This window comes from Rhinatrema bivittatum, chromosome 7 (genome assembly GCF_901001135.1).
Source record: "Rhinatrema bivittatum chromosome 7, aRhiBiv1.1, whole genome shotgun sequence".
NCBI lineage: Eukaryota > Metazoa > Chordata > Amphibia > Gymnophiona > Rhinatrematidae > Rhinatrema > Rhinatrema bivittatum.
Genome location: NC_042621.1, coordinates 97,903,664 through 97,920,203, shown reverse-complemented (window position 1 = coordinate 97,920,203; position 16,540 = coordinate 97,903,664). Strand labels below are relative to the sequence as shown.

At 44.4% G+C, this 16,540-nt stretch overlaps 1 protein-coding gene across 1 annotated transcript in view; it reads right to left on the bottom strand.

Moving 5' to 3' along the window:
• PLEKHG4 (pleckstrin homology and RhoGEF domain containing G4) overlaps positions 1 to 16,540 on the bottom strand; it is a 341,909-nt gene that overhangs the window by 234,689 nt on the left and 90,680 nt on the right. Inside the window, 1 exon segment of the mRNA XM_029608782.1 lies at positions 4,267 to 4,464. Coding sequence (XP_029464642.1) covers positions 4,267 to 4,464 — 198 coding nt within the window.

The following is a 16,540-nucleotide window of genomic DNA, read 5'->3' as shown; positions in this document are numbered from 1 at the left end:
GAGTTTGAGGATGAGCAAACCTTGAAAAAAATGAAAAAACAATCACACTGAATGTCCCGGGCAGGTTGCCAAGGAAAAAACCACTGAGAAAGGGGGAGGCAATGCCACTGTCACCTCACCCCCCTGGACTGGAGGGTGTACACCTTCCTCATCTGAGCAGTCTCATCGCTGGGATGACATGATTCCCTCCAACCTCGATTTAGGGACACTTTCTGCTATCAATGGGGTGTCAACCCTGTGAACATGGAGCTTCCATTAGTGAAACTCCCAAGGGACTTTCCTCTCCTACCTCTCCTGACACCATCGCCCACAATGCGAGTGATTATTGTGGTGGCCGGGAAGGGGCAGGGGACACCCTTGGTAGGTACAACCAGCAAAGGCAAGGAGCAGAGTGAAGCTCCAGGGACTAGCCCTGAAGCAGGAGCAGAGGAGGGGGTCCAGTTGAACAAGGGGAGATCAGAGGGCATGCTAGAGCCTGAGATTCAACCCTCAGCTCAGAGATAGTATCCCCTCCCCTCCCCTCCCAAACAGCTGGCAAGTGGCCTTATGTTTGAAGGAGGGAATGCTGTCACAACTGGGATGGGAGGGAGGGGGAGAAAGACGAGCAGAGGGAGCCATCTAGTAGCACTCCTGAATGTCAAATGAACCCCAAAGTGCTGTTGCCTTTTCCTTGGACTTCAGTAGTCCCAATGCCTATATCCCCTATCATGAATTGGATTCTTTCCTCCATTAGACACCTGGAAGGGCTAGTAGGGTGGACAGAGTTCCCAGAAGGTGGCCCGGAGTAGAGCGCCTTCACATCCTCCTGGACCACCTTCTGAAGAGCAAAACCACGAGCAAGGTGGACAAACAACATGTTCGCAGGTTCTGCTTACTGCTAGAATCCCGCCCTTGAGGGGCCTAGTTGAGTGGCAGATTAATCTCGACAGAGAATGGTTCTGACGATCAGCACCTTGAACACCTGTGGCTGCAGGGACAGTCTCTGCAGGAGCTGGGTACTCTCCTTTCTTCAGAAGGATGAGTATTCCATAAGCCTCCTGCAGGAGACCCATACCACTCCAGAGAGGGAAACCATCTGACTCCTGGAGTGGCACAGCAGGGCATTTTTTAGCCACTACGGATGTACCATTAGAGTGGCAGTCTTGCTCGCAGAATTTCTGGAGTTGATTTGCTGGACCATTCAATTTGTTGTGCTGGCCATTTGCTACACTTGCAGCTACTTGTACAGGAATGCTTGATCAATTTAATCAATGTGTACGCCCTGGTCGAGGGAACTACCAGTTTCGCTTTCTTTCGCTGTTTGTCAGCCCTAGTGCAGACCTTGGATGCCACCAAGGAGGTTGTGCTCAGTGGTGACTTTAATTGCATCCTCAACACCCGTGACCATCATGGATGGGAGTGTCACACCTATTCAGTGGCAGCCTTGAGGGAGACAGTTAACTCCTTCTCTCTGGCTGATATCAGGCAGCTGCATCACCTGGCTAATTTTACCTTCTTCATTTGTGTCTGGGTGGTGAGGGGACAAATCAGCCACTCCCAGATCGACCAGCTGTACGCGGGTAGCATCTTAAAGTCACAAGCCCTTTCCATTGCCATTGAGGTAGCAGCCTTCTCAGACCACCATCTGGTGTCTGTAAAGGTGAGACTTGACTCAGTTGGGCCTCAAGCCACCCACTGGCTTTTCAACAACTCCTTGCTGGAGGATGGGGGCTTTATGGTGGCAATTTAGGAGTTCTGGGTGGAATGCTGCACCTTTGAGAGGAACTTTACCTCACGGAGCCAGTTCTGTCAAGATTATGCTAGGAGCGATAACAGGGAGCATGGCCAAGAGATGGAGTGCCTACGGAGGAGATGTTGCATCTCAAAGCTTAAATCTCTAATGTTATGAACTGGGCTCTGTGACATGAATACATGGAGAAGAAGTGCGCCCTCCATCACCTCGAGGAGCGGCGGAGGCCGGGGGGGGGGGGGGGGGGGCCTTTGTGAGGTCGTGGATCCAGTTCCTTCGGGAAATGGACTGCAGCTCGTGCTTCTTCTATGGGTTGGAGAAGAGAAGGGGCACACAGAAGCAGATAACATCCTTCTCTGCTGATAGGGCCCCCTTCACAGACCCAGAGATAATCCGGGAAATGGTTTGGGACTTTTACTCAACCCTATACTCTCTGGAGCCAGTCAACCCATACTCCTGCAGGATCTCGTGGGAAAGGCTTCCCGCCATCAGTCAGAACAGCAGAAAGAAGCTAGAGAGACCCTTGGGTTTGGCTGAACTTTCCGAGGCTCTGAGCCACATGCCCCGCAACAAAATGCCAGGCATCGATGGCCTGATGGTCGAGTTTTTCTGGCAAATTTGTGACTTGCTGGGACTTAGACTGATTTAGCCATTCCATTTGCCTAACCCTCGAGTTTACCTACATAGTTTCTATCTAAAGTTTTAAAAATGTATCCCTCAGCATAAAATTAATTTGAGGAGTAACAATCATCGTAATTGCTTCTAGCCTGCTCAACCAGGAGAAATATTATTTTTTATTATATTATTTAGCTCACACCTTTTAATTGGTAGCTCAAAGAGAATTACATTTGGGTACAGTAGGTATTTCCCTGTCCCCAGAGGGCTCACAGTCTAAAAGCCCTATTTACTTAGCAGCTTTCCTTTAGACACAAAATGGGAGAAAACCTTTAGTAAATAGGCCCCTTAGGTTGTTCTTGGGGAAATAGAGGGTAAAGTGACTTACCCAAGGTCGCAAGGAACAGCAGTGGGATTTGAAGCCTGGCTTCACTGATTCTCTGCCCACTGTTCTTATCACTAGGCATAAGTGTCCTTAACTCTTTTAAATTATAATGAAACATGTCACGCAAATTATTTTTGAAAAATACTCCAAGATGTTTCATACCATCCTCTTTCTACTGAAACTGAAAATCATTAAATGTCATACAAATTACAAAGAGTTTTAACAGGCATACGTTTAGAGCTGTCCACAGTGATTTTATACCTAGCAAACTAGAAAAAGATTTGATAACATACATAACAAAATAACCACTAGATTTATAAAAATGCTATATTTATAGCAGAAATACTGCCCACACTTTTTAACTCGGGTGGGGATTGGGGGTAGGTTGGGGGGGGGCAGTTTTACATACACAGTCAGAGGTACGAACAGCAAAGCTGACAACACTGAAGATTTTCTGTCATTTAGAGCGATGAAAGATACAAGAGGAGCTGATTTGTACACTGTACTCTCTACCTAGCTTGATGCGCTCTCTACCTAGCTTCAATCAAGCTGGGTAGAGAGTACATTGTACAAATCAACTCCTCTTGTTAAGGCCCTAATGCAAAATGATAAATGACCGTGCAAGCATGGAGATGAATATCATCAGAATAAACAGAGAATCTGAAACAGTTATCTTGGAAGAAAATACCCTCACTATCCTTTTGACTGAGAATAGCGATGCTAGAAGAAACAGCAATGGGTGAAAAAGTATCCTTGTCTGGTACCCCTGGCAAGAGAAAAAACTGAGGACCACCAGCTTGGAGTATAACAAAAGTATTAATAAAGCTCATTCCAATACCAAACCAGTTCAACACTGTAAATAATTGGTCACACTGAACCCATCAAATACCGTTTCTGGGTGCAAGGCTACAGCCACCACAGGAAAATACAACAATTTTGCTAGATGTGTTAAACAGCAAAAACTCCTGCTGTTATCAGACACCAGTCTGCCCTTTATAAAGGAATCTCGTCTTGGATAATTTCATAGTCAATACCATATCTTGCAGTCAAAATTAATTAAAGATATTAGTATCTAGTTGTGACGTAACAGCATAATCAGAGTTTCTGAAAACGCACCTTTAGCTTCGCAATGTGATAGGGCTTTGGCTTTCAGAAATTTGCTCTTACCCCAAAAGGTTGTTAACAAGCCTGATGGCTTATGTTCCTAATCCCTGGTCTTTTAAGAACAGGCAGCTGGCATGAGTCCTGGTTAGACTATCCTAAAATGAATTTCAGTCTTAAGAAGTCCATACCTTACTGTAAGTTAATGCCCTTGGAATCTGTTTCCAGACTGATTAGTGTGTATCATAAAAAAAATCACTGCACTGTGACTGGCTGCCAAATGTGCTGGCTTGTGCCAAAGTCCCAACTTAATGGCATGGGTTCGAGCCAAACACCGTGAAAAAAAAAATATTTTTTAAAGAAAATAACAAATCATTTTATAATCACAGCAAGACACTGCACCCCCACGTGGCTGCCAGGCATGGCTCATACTTACACAGGTATCCTGCTGGATACACTGCAAGATGTGTTTAGCCGGAATAAGGAAATCTATTAGGTAGCGTAGTCCATCACCCCGATACGTTTTCTCCACCACATCAAACACCTGGCAGAGGACCGTGGCTGCCGTGGCCTGGAACGGCGGGTACAGCGCAGAGAGCGTACTCTGTATGCAGTTATCCAAGGACTCCGAATCCTGGCAAGAAAACATAAGAGAAGGATTAAATCTGAAAGGTCTTTACACGAGGATGTGGAAACTGCGGGGGCTCTGCTAGCACTGAACTCTAGTAAGAGAGAAAACAGATGCACGTTTAACCTCCATCAGAATAATAACCTTTTTTTTTTGTTTGTTTACATTCATTGCGTCATGCCTTCATACATTCACTGAGTGAGTTTTACACCAGAAAAAAAACAAAACACCTTCATACATTGATGCCATCCAAATGAAGGATTTATAGGAACTCCATCCAAAGGAAGTAAATCTATTCCCCATCAAAAAAGAGCACAGAGCTTTGGCTTTTTTGTTTATTTGCTTTTTGCCTTTTATTTTCCTTCTAACCTTTTGGGCCTCCAGCTCAGGTGGAACCAGACCTGGGATCTGGCATCATACGGCTTCGTTCACAACTACTCAGAGATTTGTTTCCCCTTTTGTATACCCCCTCCTAACTCACTTTAGGCCAGTCATTGTGATGACAGTCCTCAGGCCGGGGCCATGCACCAGGGCTCTTTCTGGAACTTGGTGCTAATTTAAGCCCTTTTTGTGTCCGTTACCATTTGTCCAGTATATGCACACATTTTTCTGGAACCCTACAATCATGGGACCTAAATCCAGTCACCAGGTGTCGCCACTGCACAAGGACTATGACTCCCTCTTCCTTGGTGACTCAAGCCAACTATGCTCATTTAAAATTTACAGTTCAGCTCAAATGGGTTGATGTTACAATAAATGAAGGCTAGAGCACATCAAATGTAAATAAAACATGGTGGAACTGTTCTTACCAATCAGTTGAAAGTCTATTTTGTTTTGCCTTCTGAGAGATGTTTTAACATTACAGTTTTTGTGTGTATTTTGTAATTTTCTCAACAAAAAAAACACCAGTATGGCGTGGCTCAGTTTTCCTGATTCCCTGCTGAATGCCTGCCATGATTTGTAGTGTGCCTGTAATTATTGACTGCTCAATATATTGTTTTTGTTGATATTTGAACACTGCAGTTTTATTAATTGCTATGTGTGAGAAATTATTTTATTCTTATGCATGTTAGGCCACTACATATATTCCTGGATCACTACATCTGCTCATCCCCCTACAAAAGAACGTAGATAATCCTCAGCATCTTTCTACTGAGGAAGAGTTAGGAACAGCTACATGTAGAAGGCTTAATACTATATACTTAACATTTTATCAATGATTTTTCATATTGTAATTCTTGTTGATGTTACATATACAGAAACTTTAGAAAAGAGACCAAAAATTGGCTAAATGAGTGTAGTCAATTCAAAGATCTAGATTTATGGATAACGAAAATAACCAAGCTTGCTGATCTTTTACTTTTATTTTTATTTTTTTATTCTGCTTTGAACACTTCAAAGTGAATTACATTCACGTACTCTAGGTGTTTCCCTATCTGCAGAGGACTTACAATCTATCTGGGAGATGGATCAAGCTGCGGTAGTGCTCTAATGTGCATTAAATAGCATATATCACTTGGTAGAGAACTATCGTGGTGATAACATGTGATATACGCAATATTTAGCATGTCCCCACCCTGGTACCTCCTCTATTACAATGGATTTCTTTGCATGTGGTTTGCATGCATGAATAATGGAAATGTATGCAAAGAAGGTCATTAATAGGTAATTTAATCTTAATATTTTATCGCTGCCATATATATTGATATCTGTGCTGTTTGCGATTCCCCGCACTATATGCCTTGGGGGTTTTAATGCCTTTATAAGGTTTATGATTCCACACACTACGTCTTGGGGTTCAGCGCTTGTTGGCATGTATTAGCTCTACAATCACCACAGTTAGACATGTAACAGAAGGAACCATAACCGATTTAATGAGCCATTCACAGTTTCACTGTACTGGTCATGTGATCATAATACATGCATGTCTCGATGTTTACAGTTTGACAGAATCATATGCTAGTTCACTAGTAGGATCAACCACATTCCTTCTGAGGCAGGCATCCTCTACACCGGCTGTCGTCAAGGTTCTTTTCAAATTCCAGTACTCGCTGACTCTTGGTCTTGCACTGGCCATCTGTTGCTTTGCACACCTGCTGCACTACTGCTAGGGTCTCTGATACCATTCTTCCTCTGTTTCAACCCTTGAAGTACTAGGGATGTGAATCGTTTTTTGACGATTTAAAATATCGTCTGATATATTTTAAATCATCAAAAATCGTTAGGGCCACGATACAATACCAATTCCCCCGATTTATCGTCAAAAAATCGTAAATCGGGGGAAGGGGGAGGGCAGGAAAACCGGCACACTAAAACCCCCTAAAACCCACCCCCGACCCTTTAAATTAAATCCCCCACCCTCCCGAACCCCCCCCAAATGCCTTAAATTACCTGGGGGTCCAGCGGCGGTCTGGAACGGCAGCGGTCCGGAACGGCCTCCTGCAATTGAATCGTGTTGTCTTCAGCCGGCGCCATTTTTCAAAATGGCGGCGCAAAATGGCGGCGGCCATAGACCAACACGATTCGACTGCAGGAGGTCGTTCCGGACCCCCGCTGGACTTTTGGCAAGTCTTGTGGGGGTCAGGAGGCCCCCCCAAGCTGGCCAAAAGTCCCTGGGGGTCCAGCGGGGGTCCGGAAAACGATCTCCTGCCGCGAATCGTTTTCCGTACGGAAATGGCGCCGGCAGGAGATTGACTGCAGGAGGTTGTTCAGCGGGGGTCCGGAACGTTTGTCTATATGGCCAGTAATTTTGTTTTAAGAATAGCTTCTACCATTTTGCCTGGCACTACATCAGGCTCACTGGTCTATGATTTCCCATATCAGTCCTGGTTCCTGCAGCTGATTGCAGATACAGCCTGTAATGAATCTGCACTGTGGCATCAATTCTAAACAAGGTTGATGTTGTGCTCTTCCCGCGGCTGGAGCCATGGGGGGCGCTTACCTTCAAGGCCCGGAGGCCGCAACAGAAGCCGGGGCCTTGCCTGGGGCTGCCGACGCCGGGTACTTCCGCGGCCTGGCCACCATCTTGCCGGTGTGGCAGGAGCCACCGACACTCTTGCCCCCTCTGGGGGAGGGGTCCTTGCTCCTGTGGCAGGAAGCCGCTCCTCTGCCTCCTCTTCTCGGCTAGACGCCGCCGACATCGCCGGGACCTGCCCTGAGGCCAAGCTTCTCTACTCTGTCTCCTCTCTGCACAGCGGCAGCATGGCCGCTGTCAAGGGTCCTGCCCCTTCCTTCCTAAGGGGCGGGCCCATGGCTTCTGCACAGATTTAAAGGGCCAGCCAGGTGTGGCCCATCTGAACTCCTCTCAGGGAGTTGCCTGCTTCCTGTCCTATAAAAGGGCTTCTCCGTCAGTCAGTTGTTGCTTCAGCAAGGAGCTAGTCCTCCTGGGCTAGTCCTCCCAAGGACTTCTTGTTTCCGGTTCCTTCCTGGCATCCTGATTTCGTCCATGGACTTCTGTGTATCCTGTATCTTCGAATCTCTGTGGTCTTCCTGATGTTCCTTGATGTCCTGATGTTCCTCGATGTCCTGATGTCCCAAGTTCCATCATGTTCCCGGTCCTGATGCTCCAGGTCTGGTGGGACCTGTGCCTCCGGAGATTCCCTGCTTTTACTCTGAGTTTCCAAGCTCCAAGGTCTTTAAGATCATGAAAGGTCTTGAATGATTAGATGTAACTCGGTTATTTACACTTTCGAATAACAGAAGGACTAGGGGGCATTCCATGAAGTTAGTAAGTAACACATTTAAGACTAAGTGGAGAAAATTCTTTTTCACTCAACGCACAAAAAAAGCTCTGGAATTTGTTGCCAGAGGATGTGGTTAGTGCATTTAGTGTAGCTGGGTTCAAAAAAGGTTTGGATAAGTTCTTGGAGAAGTCCATTAACTGCTATTAATCAAGCTGACTTAGGGAATGGCTTCTGCTATTACTGGCATCAGTAGCATGGGATCTTCTTAGTGTTTGGGTAATTGCCAGGTTCTTGTGGCCTGGTTTGGCCTCTGTTGGAAACAGGATGCTGGGCTTGATGGATCCTTGGTCTGACCCAGCATGGCAATTTCTTATGTTCTTATGTTCTTAAGGTTTCATCTCATTTCCCAAGTCCCGACTCCGGAGAATCCGAGGGGTTTCTACTAACCTGCGTTATGAGATTTCCTGAGCCTGTCCCATTCTCCTCGTGGTCCGCGACCAGCCATCCAGCTGTGTAGGGCGTGAAGGGGACAGTGTGGTCCGTGACCAGCCCCACGTGCTGTGTAGGGCGCCTGAGGGTCTTGCTCATCCCTCTTGTTTCCTGTATTCACTCCAAGTTTCAGTCTTCACTCCAAGTTCCAGTCTTCATTCCAAGCTCCAGTGCCTACGGCCTCCTTCCACCGTGACCTCTGTCCGGCCTGCAGCCTCTGCTACACCTTGTGGCAGGTCTGAAAGGGCTTGGAACGGTCAGAGGACCATTCAGAGACCACCATTGCGTTGGTGGCCTCATGGGCCTGCAGGTCGGCGGAGGATTCGAGGTTTCTGAGTCCCATACTTGGACTGTCTTCACCGCAAGGGCACACATTCTCCTTGTTCCATGTTGGAGAGCCCTCGGTTGTGCTTCGTCCCATCGTCAGCGCAACAGGATTGCCAAGTTTTGAGCGTCCTGAGCTCGAGGCCGACACAAGCTCCAACAGTTGAGGGATGGCATCAAAGATGAAGTAGCCCCAATTGTGCATAAAAATAAACAACAAAAGCCTGAGTGAGAGAGAGAAAAAAAGAATACTCGGGTCACTCTTACTACCCCACTATCTTGGTGAGTGACCACACCCGGAGCTGATGAAGGTGGATGTCTTTCATCCTGAACGTTCCACAGAATAAAATAAATGCCAGAGGCACTTGAACCACAGCTGATAAATTGGGGGAAGTGGCATGGACATAAAGAATACTGAACCATAGATTTGACCCCCCCAACCATTGTGCCCCTGCACAGGCAAAATAAAAGGGGTTCCCCATTTACTGATCTTGATGACCCTTTATTTTCCAGTTACTTAGAATAATATGCCCAGGAGCGAGTTCAAACCTTTTGGATATTTAAGTAGCATGCAACTTTCAGTTGCCCTGTATTATTATTGTTATTATTAATATTATTCTGCATTTATTTACTTTGTTAGCTTATGCGTTTTCATTAGTAGCTCAATGTGAATTACATTCAGATACTGTAGGTATTTCCCTGTTCCCAGGGGACTTACTATCTTTGGAGATAAAACTGGATATTATGCACATAACTGGACTTTACATGCATAAATGGACTTTTGAAAATTGCTATTTTTACAAGTGTAACTTCTTTGAAAATTCACTCCATTGCACTGAATTTTCAAAAGGTATTACATGCATAAATTAATTTTATGTGTGTTATTATATACCCTTCCCTGAACTTTGGTAGGCACAGGAAAGAAATACCTTTAAAATAAATAAATAAATAAATAGATCCATCATAGCATCCAGAGGAATACAGATAGACCCCAGAAGATATATGTGGAATAATATTGGGAGACTTATTAATGTATTCAGTACATGCAATGTTTCATTGGCTTTGCTAACTTCTTCCAGAGGTTCACATAAGGCTTTTCTACTATTGTAGCATCCCTAACAACTATGCTGAAGAAACCTGCTACCACAGCAATGCTTCAACCAGATAAAAAAGGTGTTGCCATCAAGCCCCATCCTTTCACCTTGACCACTGTAGAACTGGATGCTTCGAATGTGGCCAAAGACAGCGTACTGTCCCAGTATCAGGGGTCCTAGCAGGGGCTGCACCACTGTATCTATGCTGCTCTTTTGTCCCTGTTCTTCTAAAAGCCCTCCCCCAGAGAATGCAATTATGTGAACATGCACCGACAGCTCTTAGCCATCAAAGAACCTTCAAGGAACGGAAACACTATCTTGAGACAGCACCCGAGCCAGTGCAGTTGTTCATGGATCAAAGAAACCTAGAATACTTCCATGCAGCCAAGGCCCTCAAACTCCACCAGCTACACTGGGTTTTATTCTTTATTCGTTTCAACTTGCAGATTACATATCACCTTGTAGTCCAAAAAAGGATAAGTTGATGCTTTGTCTAATGGAAAATACTATCCCAGTTCTCCTGCAGTTATCCCACTTCTCTGCATTTTGGACTCCCATAAGGTGGAAGCCACTTTCTTTCAGACTTGTTATCCCTGATCTGAGTCATAGGAACAAAGGATCCATCTTTACAAGCAGAGCTGGGATAACCTAAACCCCTGAATACTACGGGGTCATTGGAAGAGCGTGCTTGCTTTACAACTAGAATCCAATTGTATGTACCATGTGTAGTTTGCCAGTCTGGAAGTGTTCTGGATTTGCCACGATTTCATGTTAAGAGGGCATGTTGGATATTTCAAAAGCTAGAACAATATCTTTGGTGATCTACTATGAATGCTGGCATTATCAAGTACTTCAGTCCTGTGACATCTAGACTCAAAGCAAAATATCATAGGTGAAACTCATGGATGATTTCCCCTCTCAGTCTTGAACAGTGATAAGCTGGTTTACATTGCTGGCCTTCCATGATTAAGCAATGTCATTTTGGTTGTGGCAGACTAATTCACCAAAATGATTCATGTCATAGCCTACCCACAGTTGTCCTCAGCAGAAGCAACAGTACCGGCTCTGTTCATGCACATATTCTGCTTTCATGGAGTATCAGAGCAGATCACTTTGTACCAAGGTACCCAAATCATAGCACATTTCTGGAAAGAGACTTGTTGATTCTTGGATATCCAGCCATGAATTTCCTCTACCAATCATCCCCAAACAGAGGAGCAAACAGAGTAATTTGGATTTTAGAATAATATCTTCTTTGCTTCCTGAGTTTATATATTTTATTAATTTAAAATAATTTATTTCCCACCTTATCTGGCATTCATGTCAGGGTACATCAAATATACATAGTTAATGTAACATTATAACTAAAAAAGACAGCAATATAAACTGAATTCGAAGACTAACAAATGTCTACAAAAATGTTCTAAGCTGAAAAGGGCAGCCTGAGAGAGCTGATGGAAGATTAATCCCAAAGCTCAAATGCCTGCTTAAAGAAGAAGGCCGTCAGTTATTTTCTGAATGTCTGAGTACAGGATAAAGAGCTTAAACTCTCGGGGAAAATATTTCAAAGGGTAGGGCCTGCCATCGAAAAAGCTTTTTCAAGGGTTTCCATTAAGTGAGTAAGTCATTGTGATGGGACTTTGAGCAAGCCAAGCAGTGCTGACCTCAAAGTATAGGAGGGGTTGAAGATATGAAGGATAGCACATTTCCAGGGCAAGGCATTATTATTTAATAACTTGTGGATTAGCATTACTATTTTGTATTTAATACTCCATTGAATAGAAAGACAATAAGTGACTGAAGGACAGGTGTGATATGTTTCCTTGTACCAATTTGGGTTGTAGTCAGAAATTGTGCAGCTGAATTCTGTGCTATCTGTGAAACACTTAAAAGAGTATTTGCTGGAACAAAGGATTTAATAGGGGTGTGCATTCGTTTGCAACGTATTGGCAATCCGCAATGTATAGGGCCATATTCGTTGTATTTGTGGGGAAGCGAAACGTATCGTGATTCCCACGAATACAACAAATCTTCACTGAATTATTTGGCCGTCTAAAGGAACAAATTTAAACAAAACCCCCACCCTTCTGACCCCCCCCCCCCAATACTTGCCAAAACTCCCTGGTGGTCCAGCGGGGGTCCGGGAGCCATCTACTGCACTCACGTCGTTGGCTGCCGGTATTCAAAATGGCGCCAATAGCCCCTGTGACATAGTAAGGGCAAAGGCTATCAGTGCCATTTTGATTACTGGCAGCCAATGGCTTGAGTGCAGGAGATCGCTCCCAGACCCCCGCTGGACCACCAGGGACTTTTGGCAAGTCTTGGGGGACCCTCCTGACCCCCCCAAGACTTGCCAAAAGTCCCTGGCGCCAGTCGTCCATTGCTCCTACCATGTGACAAGGGCCGACCAATGGCACCAGTAGCCCCTGTAACATAGTAAGTTCAAAGGCTATCAGTGCCATTTTGAATAGTGGCAGCCGACGGCGTGAGTGCAGTAGATGGCTCCCGGACCCCCGCTGGACCATCAGGGAGTTTTGGCAAGTCTTGGGGGGATCAGGAGGGTGGGGGGGTCGTAGTTAATTAAATTTTAGCCGGGAAACGAATAAGAATGGAACGCATGAATGGATTGGGGGCCCCCCCTTGCCGAATGCAACGTATCTGCCCCCCCCCCACGAATATGAATACCGAATGTAACGTATGCGGTCCCTCTGCACATCCCTAGGATTTAGTGAATCCTCAGCCCATAGATGTCAATATGGGGTGGCAAGTGCCACACCAATTTTACACATCAGATCCTGGAGGGATAAACCAAATTCCTGTTCAATCTGATCAGTAGCGAAATAAATCCTTAACCCTCTCCCCAGCCAGCAGCAGGAGTCATGTTTATCCCAACATCTTCTCCTGCTGCCGTGGGGTCAGTCTCGCAACTGTTACCACAAGATTGGCCCCATGGCAGAAGGAGATGACATTCGGATAAGCGCAACTCTTGCTGCCGCCCACCCACAACCCAGCAGACCATCATGGAGCTTATTCCATGGCAGCCAAAGAGAGAGGGAGGACCCAATGGCCACCAGTGATTCTCATCCTACTGGCGTCTGAAGAATAAGAGATGCTCTGCAGGTCACTGCAGAGTCCATCCCATGGCAGCCGAAGAAAGAAGAAGGACGTGATGGCTGCCCGTGAACCTCATCTCACTGGCGGCTGAAGAGGAGGCCTAGACCCTGTGTGTTTGGGTGGGTGAGAGCCTGTATGTGTGTATGATTAAGTGAGTGAGTGGATGAGAGTGCACATGTGTGTGTGTGTGTTAGTGAGAGACTGCCTTTTTGTGTGTGTGTGGGGGGGTGAGATCCTGTGTGAATGGCTGGGTGGGTGAAAACCTGTGTATATATGAGTATGGGTGGGATAGAGGATGTGTGTCAGTGTGCGTGTGGCTGAGTATTTGAGAGCCTATGAGTATGGGGAGGGTGAGGGGATGAAAGCCTGTATGTGTATGAAAGGGTAGGGGATACATTTTATTCAGCCCACTCCCCCAATCCACAACAATCTTAGAGTAGCTGGAAATTGAAACATCCCAGGTATAGAGTGGGAGATTTTTTAAATCATTATTAGTTTATTTCATGTTATTTGAGATGACTGTTTTGAAATATTATATTGGTGTTTTGGGAAATTTGTAAACATTTTTTGAGATTTCATTTATTTTGAAATATTTATTTTTATTATGGTTTTACCTTTAGGACTGATGTTTTATATTTCTTTATTTTGTTCTTTGTTGGCCTCTTATTCTGTCTTTGGTAAGAGTGTCTGTGTTCTGTATGTGTGAACAAGCTGAGGGATTCTGCTACTGTATAATTTCTGTGTAGAGGTCTAAGGCAGTCCGTCTTGTTCTGCTTTCAATAGAAGTGTATTGGGCTTTTAGGGCCTGATGTAATATTGGCATTGCTGCTCTTTCCTGGGTAGGGTTGTACTATTTGAATTTTGGGAGTTAGTGTTTTGATATGGCGCATTTCCCTCTTTGGGTAAACTGTATTTTTGGCAGGCTGTGATTAGCTTTTATTGGATCTATGTAAGTATTATCCAAAAATATTATACATGAGCTATTGAGACCGTCTTTAGATATAAATGTCTCGGATCTGACATCTGAAGAAGGGACCTATGTAGCTTTAAAAACTTTTGTACGATGTTTTTAGATATGTGTATTTTTTAATTTACAGGTATTTTAGGCAGCATGGCTAAATGCTTCTGTTTTCCAAATAAGAGGCGTATTGGTGTTTTAGAGCCTGTTGTAATATTTGCAGTGTTGCCATTATATAGGTTTGAGTGCTGTCAGTTAGGGCTGTTTTGGGTATGGAAGGTTTACTATATTGTAATTGTTTATTCATGGCTTTGAGGGCCAAGCCCACATCTGTTACATGTTACAATAAGCCTAATGCCATAGTCATTCCATGTATCTTGTATGTCTTGGGGTTGAGGGAGCGAGACTGGGGATGTGGGAGGGGAAAGGGGACTGAGGGAGTGAGATTACTGGTGACTTGGAGAGGGACGGAATGGGAGCAGAGAGGGAGTTCAGAGCGAAACTGAATCCCCTGCTAGAAGTGTCATCTCATGCCACTGACCCCGATATAGATAGAATTACAGTAAACTAGAGAGCAAGGAATAGAGCCTGTAATACAGTCTGAAAGTCTCCAGGATTCAGCAGAAGCTTTAGCAGCACAGCATGAGTAGCCTGAAAAAAAAAGACCCTTTCATTACTCCTTTTACTTGTGTATGTAAGGACAGATTAGACAAGCCAGACCCCAAGATTTTATTTTACTTGTGTCGCAATTGGAATCGTACATCCATTGAACTGAAAAACGTTTGCAGTGTTGTTCACGGGAAATTAAAAGAGATCTCTGTCTTGTCCATTTTCAGTGTGGGCTGTTGTAAAATGACAGCATTTAACGGCAGATCGATAGATGGAAAGAAGGCCCAGCGTGCTGGATCAAGTGGAGGATTTGGATACCAAAAACTGGATATCATCAGCGCATATGCAGTACCCTACTCCTAATCCTTATAAAAGCCTGCAGGTTGGTGATATAGATGCAGTACCCTACTCCTAATCCTTATAAAAGCCTGCAGGTTGGTGATATAGATGCAGTACCCTACTCCTACTCCTTATAAAAGCCTGCAGGTTGCTGATATAGATGCAGTACCCTACTCCTAATCCTTATAAGAGCCTGCAGGTTGGTGATATAGATGCAGTACCCTACTCCTAATCCTTATAGGAGCCTGCAGGTTGGTGATATAGATGCAGTACCCTACTCCTAATCCTTATAAGAGCCTGAAGATTGGTGATATAGATACAGTACCCTACTCCTAATCCTTACAGGAGCCTGCAGATTGGTGATATAGATGCAGTACCCTACTCCTAATCCTTATAAGAGCCTGAAGATTGGTGATATAGGTGCAGTACCCTACTCCTAATCCTTATAGGAGCCTGCAGATTGGTGATATAGATGCAGTACCCTACTCATAATCCTTATAAGAGCCTGAAGATTGGTGATATAGATACAGTACCCTACTCCTAATCCTTATAAAAGCCTGCAGATTGGTGATATAGATGCAGTACCCTACTCCTAATCCTTATAAGAGCCTGACGATTAGTGATATAGATGCACTACCCTACTCCTAATATTTATAAGAGCCTGACGATTGGTGATATAGATGCAGTACTCTACTCCTAATCCTTATAAGAGCCTGAAGATTGGTGATATAGATACAGTACCCTACTCCTAATCCTTATAAGAGCCTGAAGATTGGTGATATAGATGCACTACCCTACTCCTAATCCTTATAAAAGCCTGCAGATTGGTGATATGGTGCTGATAAAGTAGAATGCCAGAGGTTACATTATGCCAAAGTGAAACTTTCAGACCAATCCTTACTTGTTGAGAGCAATCTGAGAGGTAGGAAGAGAACCATTCTAATACCTCTCCAACGATTCCAGAATTTCTCAGTCTAGCTAGTAGTATCTGATGGTTAAGGGCATCAAACATGGCCAATATTTCATGAAGAACTAACATGTAGTCTGTCCAGCTGTCAAATCCTTGCCTGAATACATTGAGAGTTATTAACAGCAAGGTTTCAGTGCTGAAAAATTACCGGAACCCGAACTGATATTAGTCCAGTATAATGTATTCATCTAAACAGGCATTTAGTTGTTTTAAAACTGCTCCTTCAATTACTTTTGTCAAGAAGGGTAAAGATGAGACTGGTCGGTAACTATTAATATCAGCAGACTCAAGCAAAGGCTCCAAGATCAGATGGATGGCAGTGCATGTTAACTCAAATAGTAAATATTCATCAGGTAGCAAAAAATTGACAATCTTCATCAGAAAATCACTGATATCATTATGCAATACTTTAAATATGGCAATAGCACAAGGATTAAGCAGGCAAGAGAAGACATTCGTGGTGGTGGGTACTATGTCAAATGTCTCCCATCTTGGCTTCCCC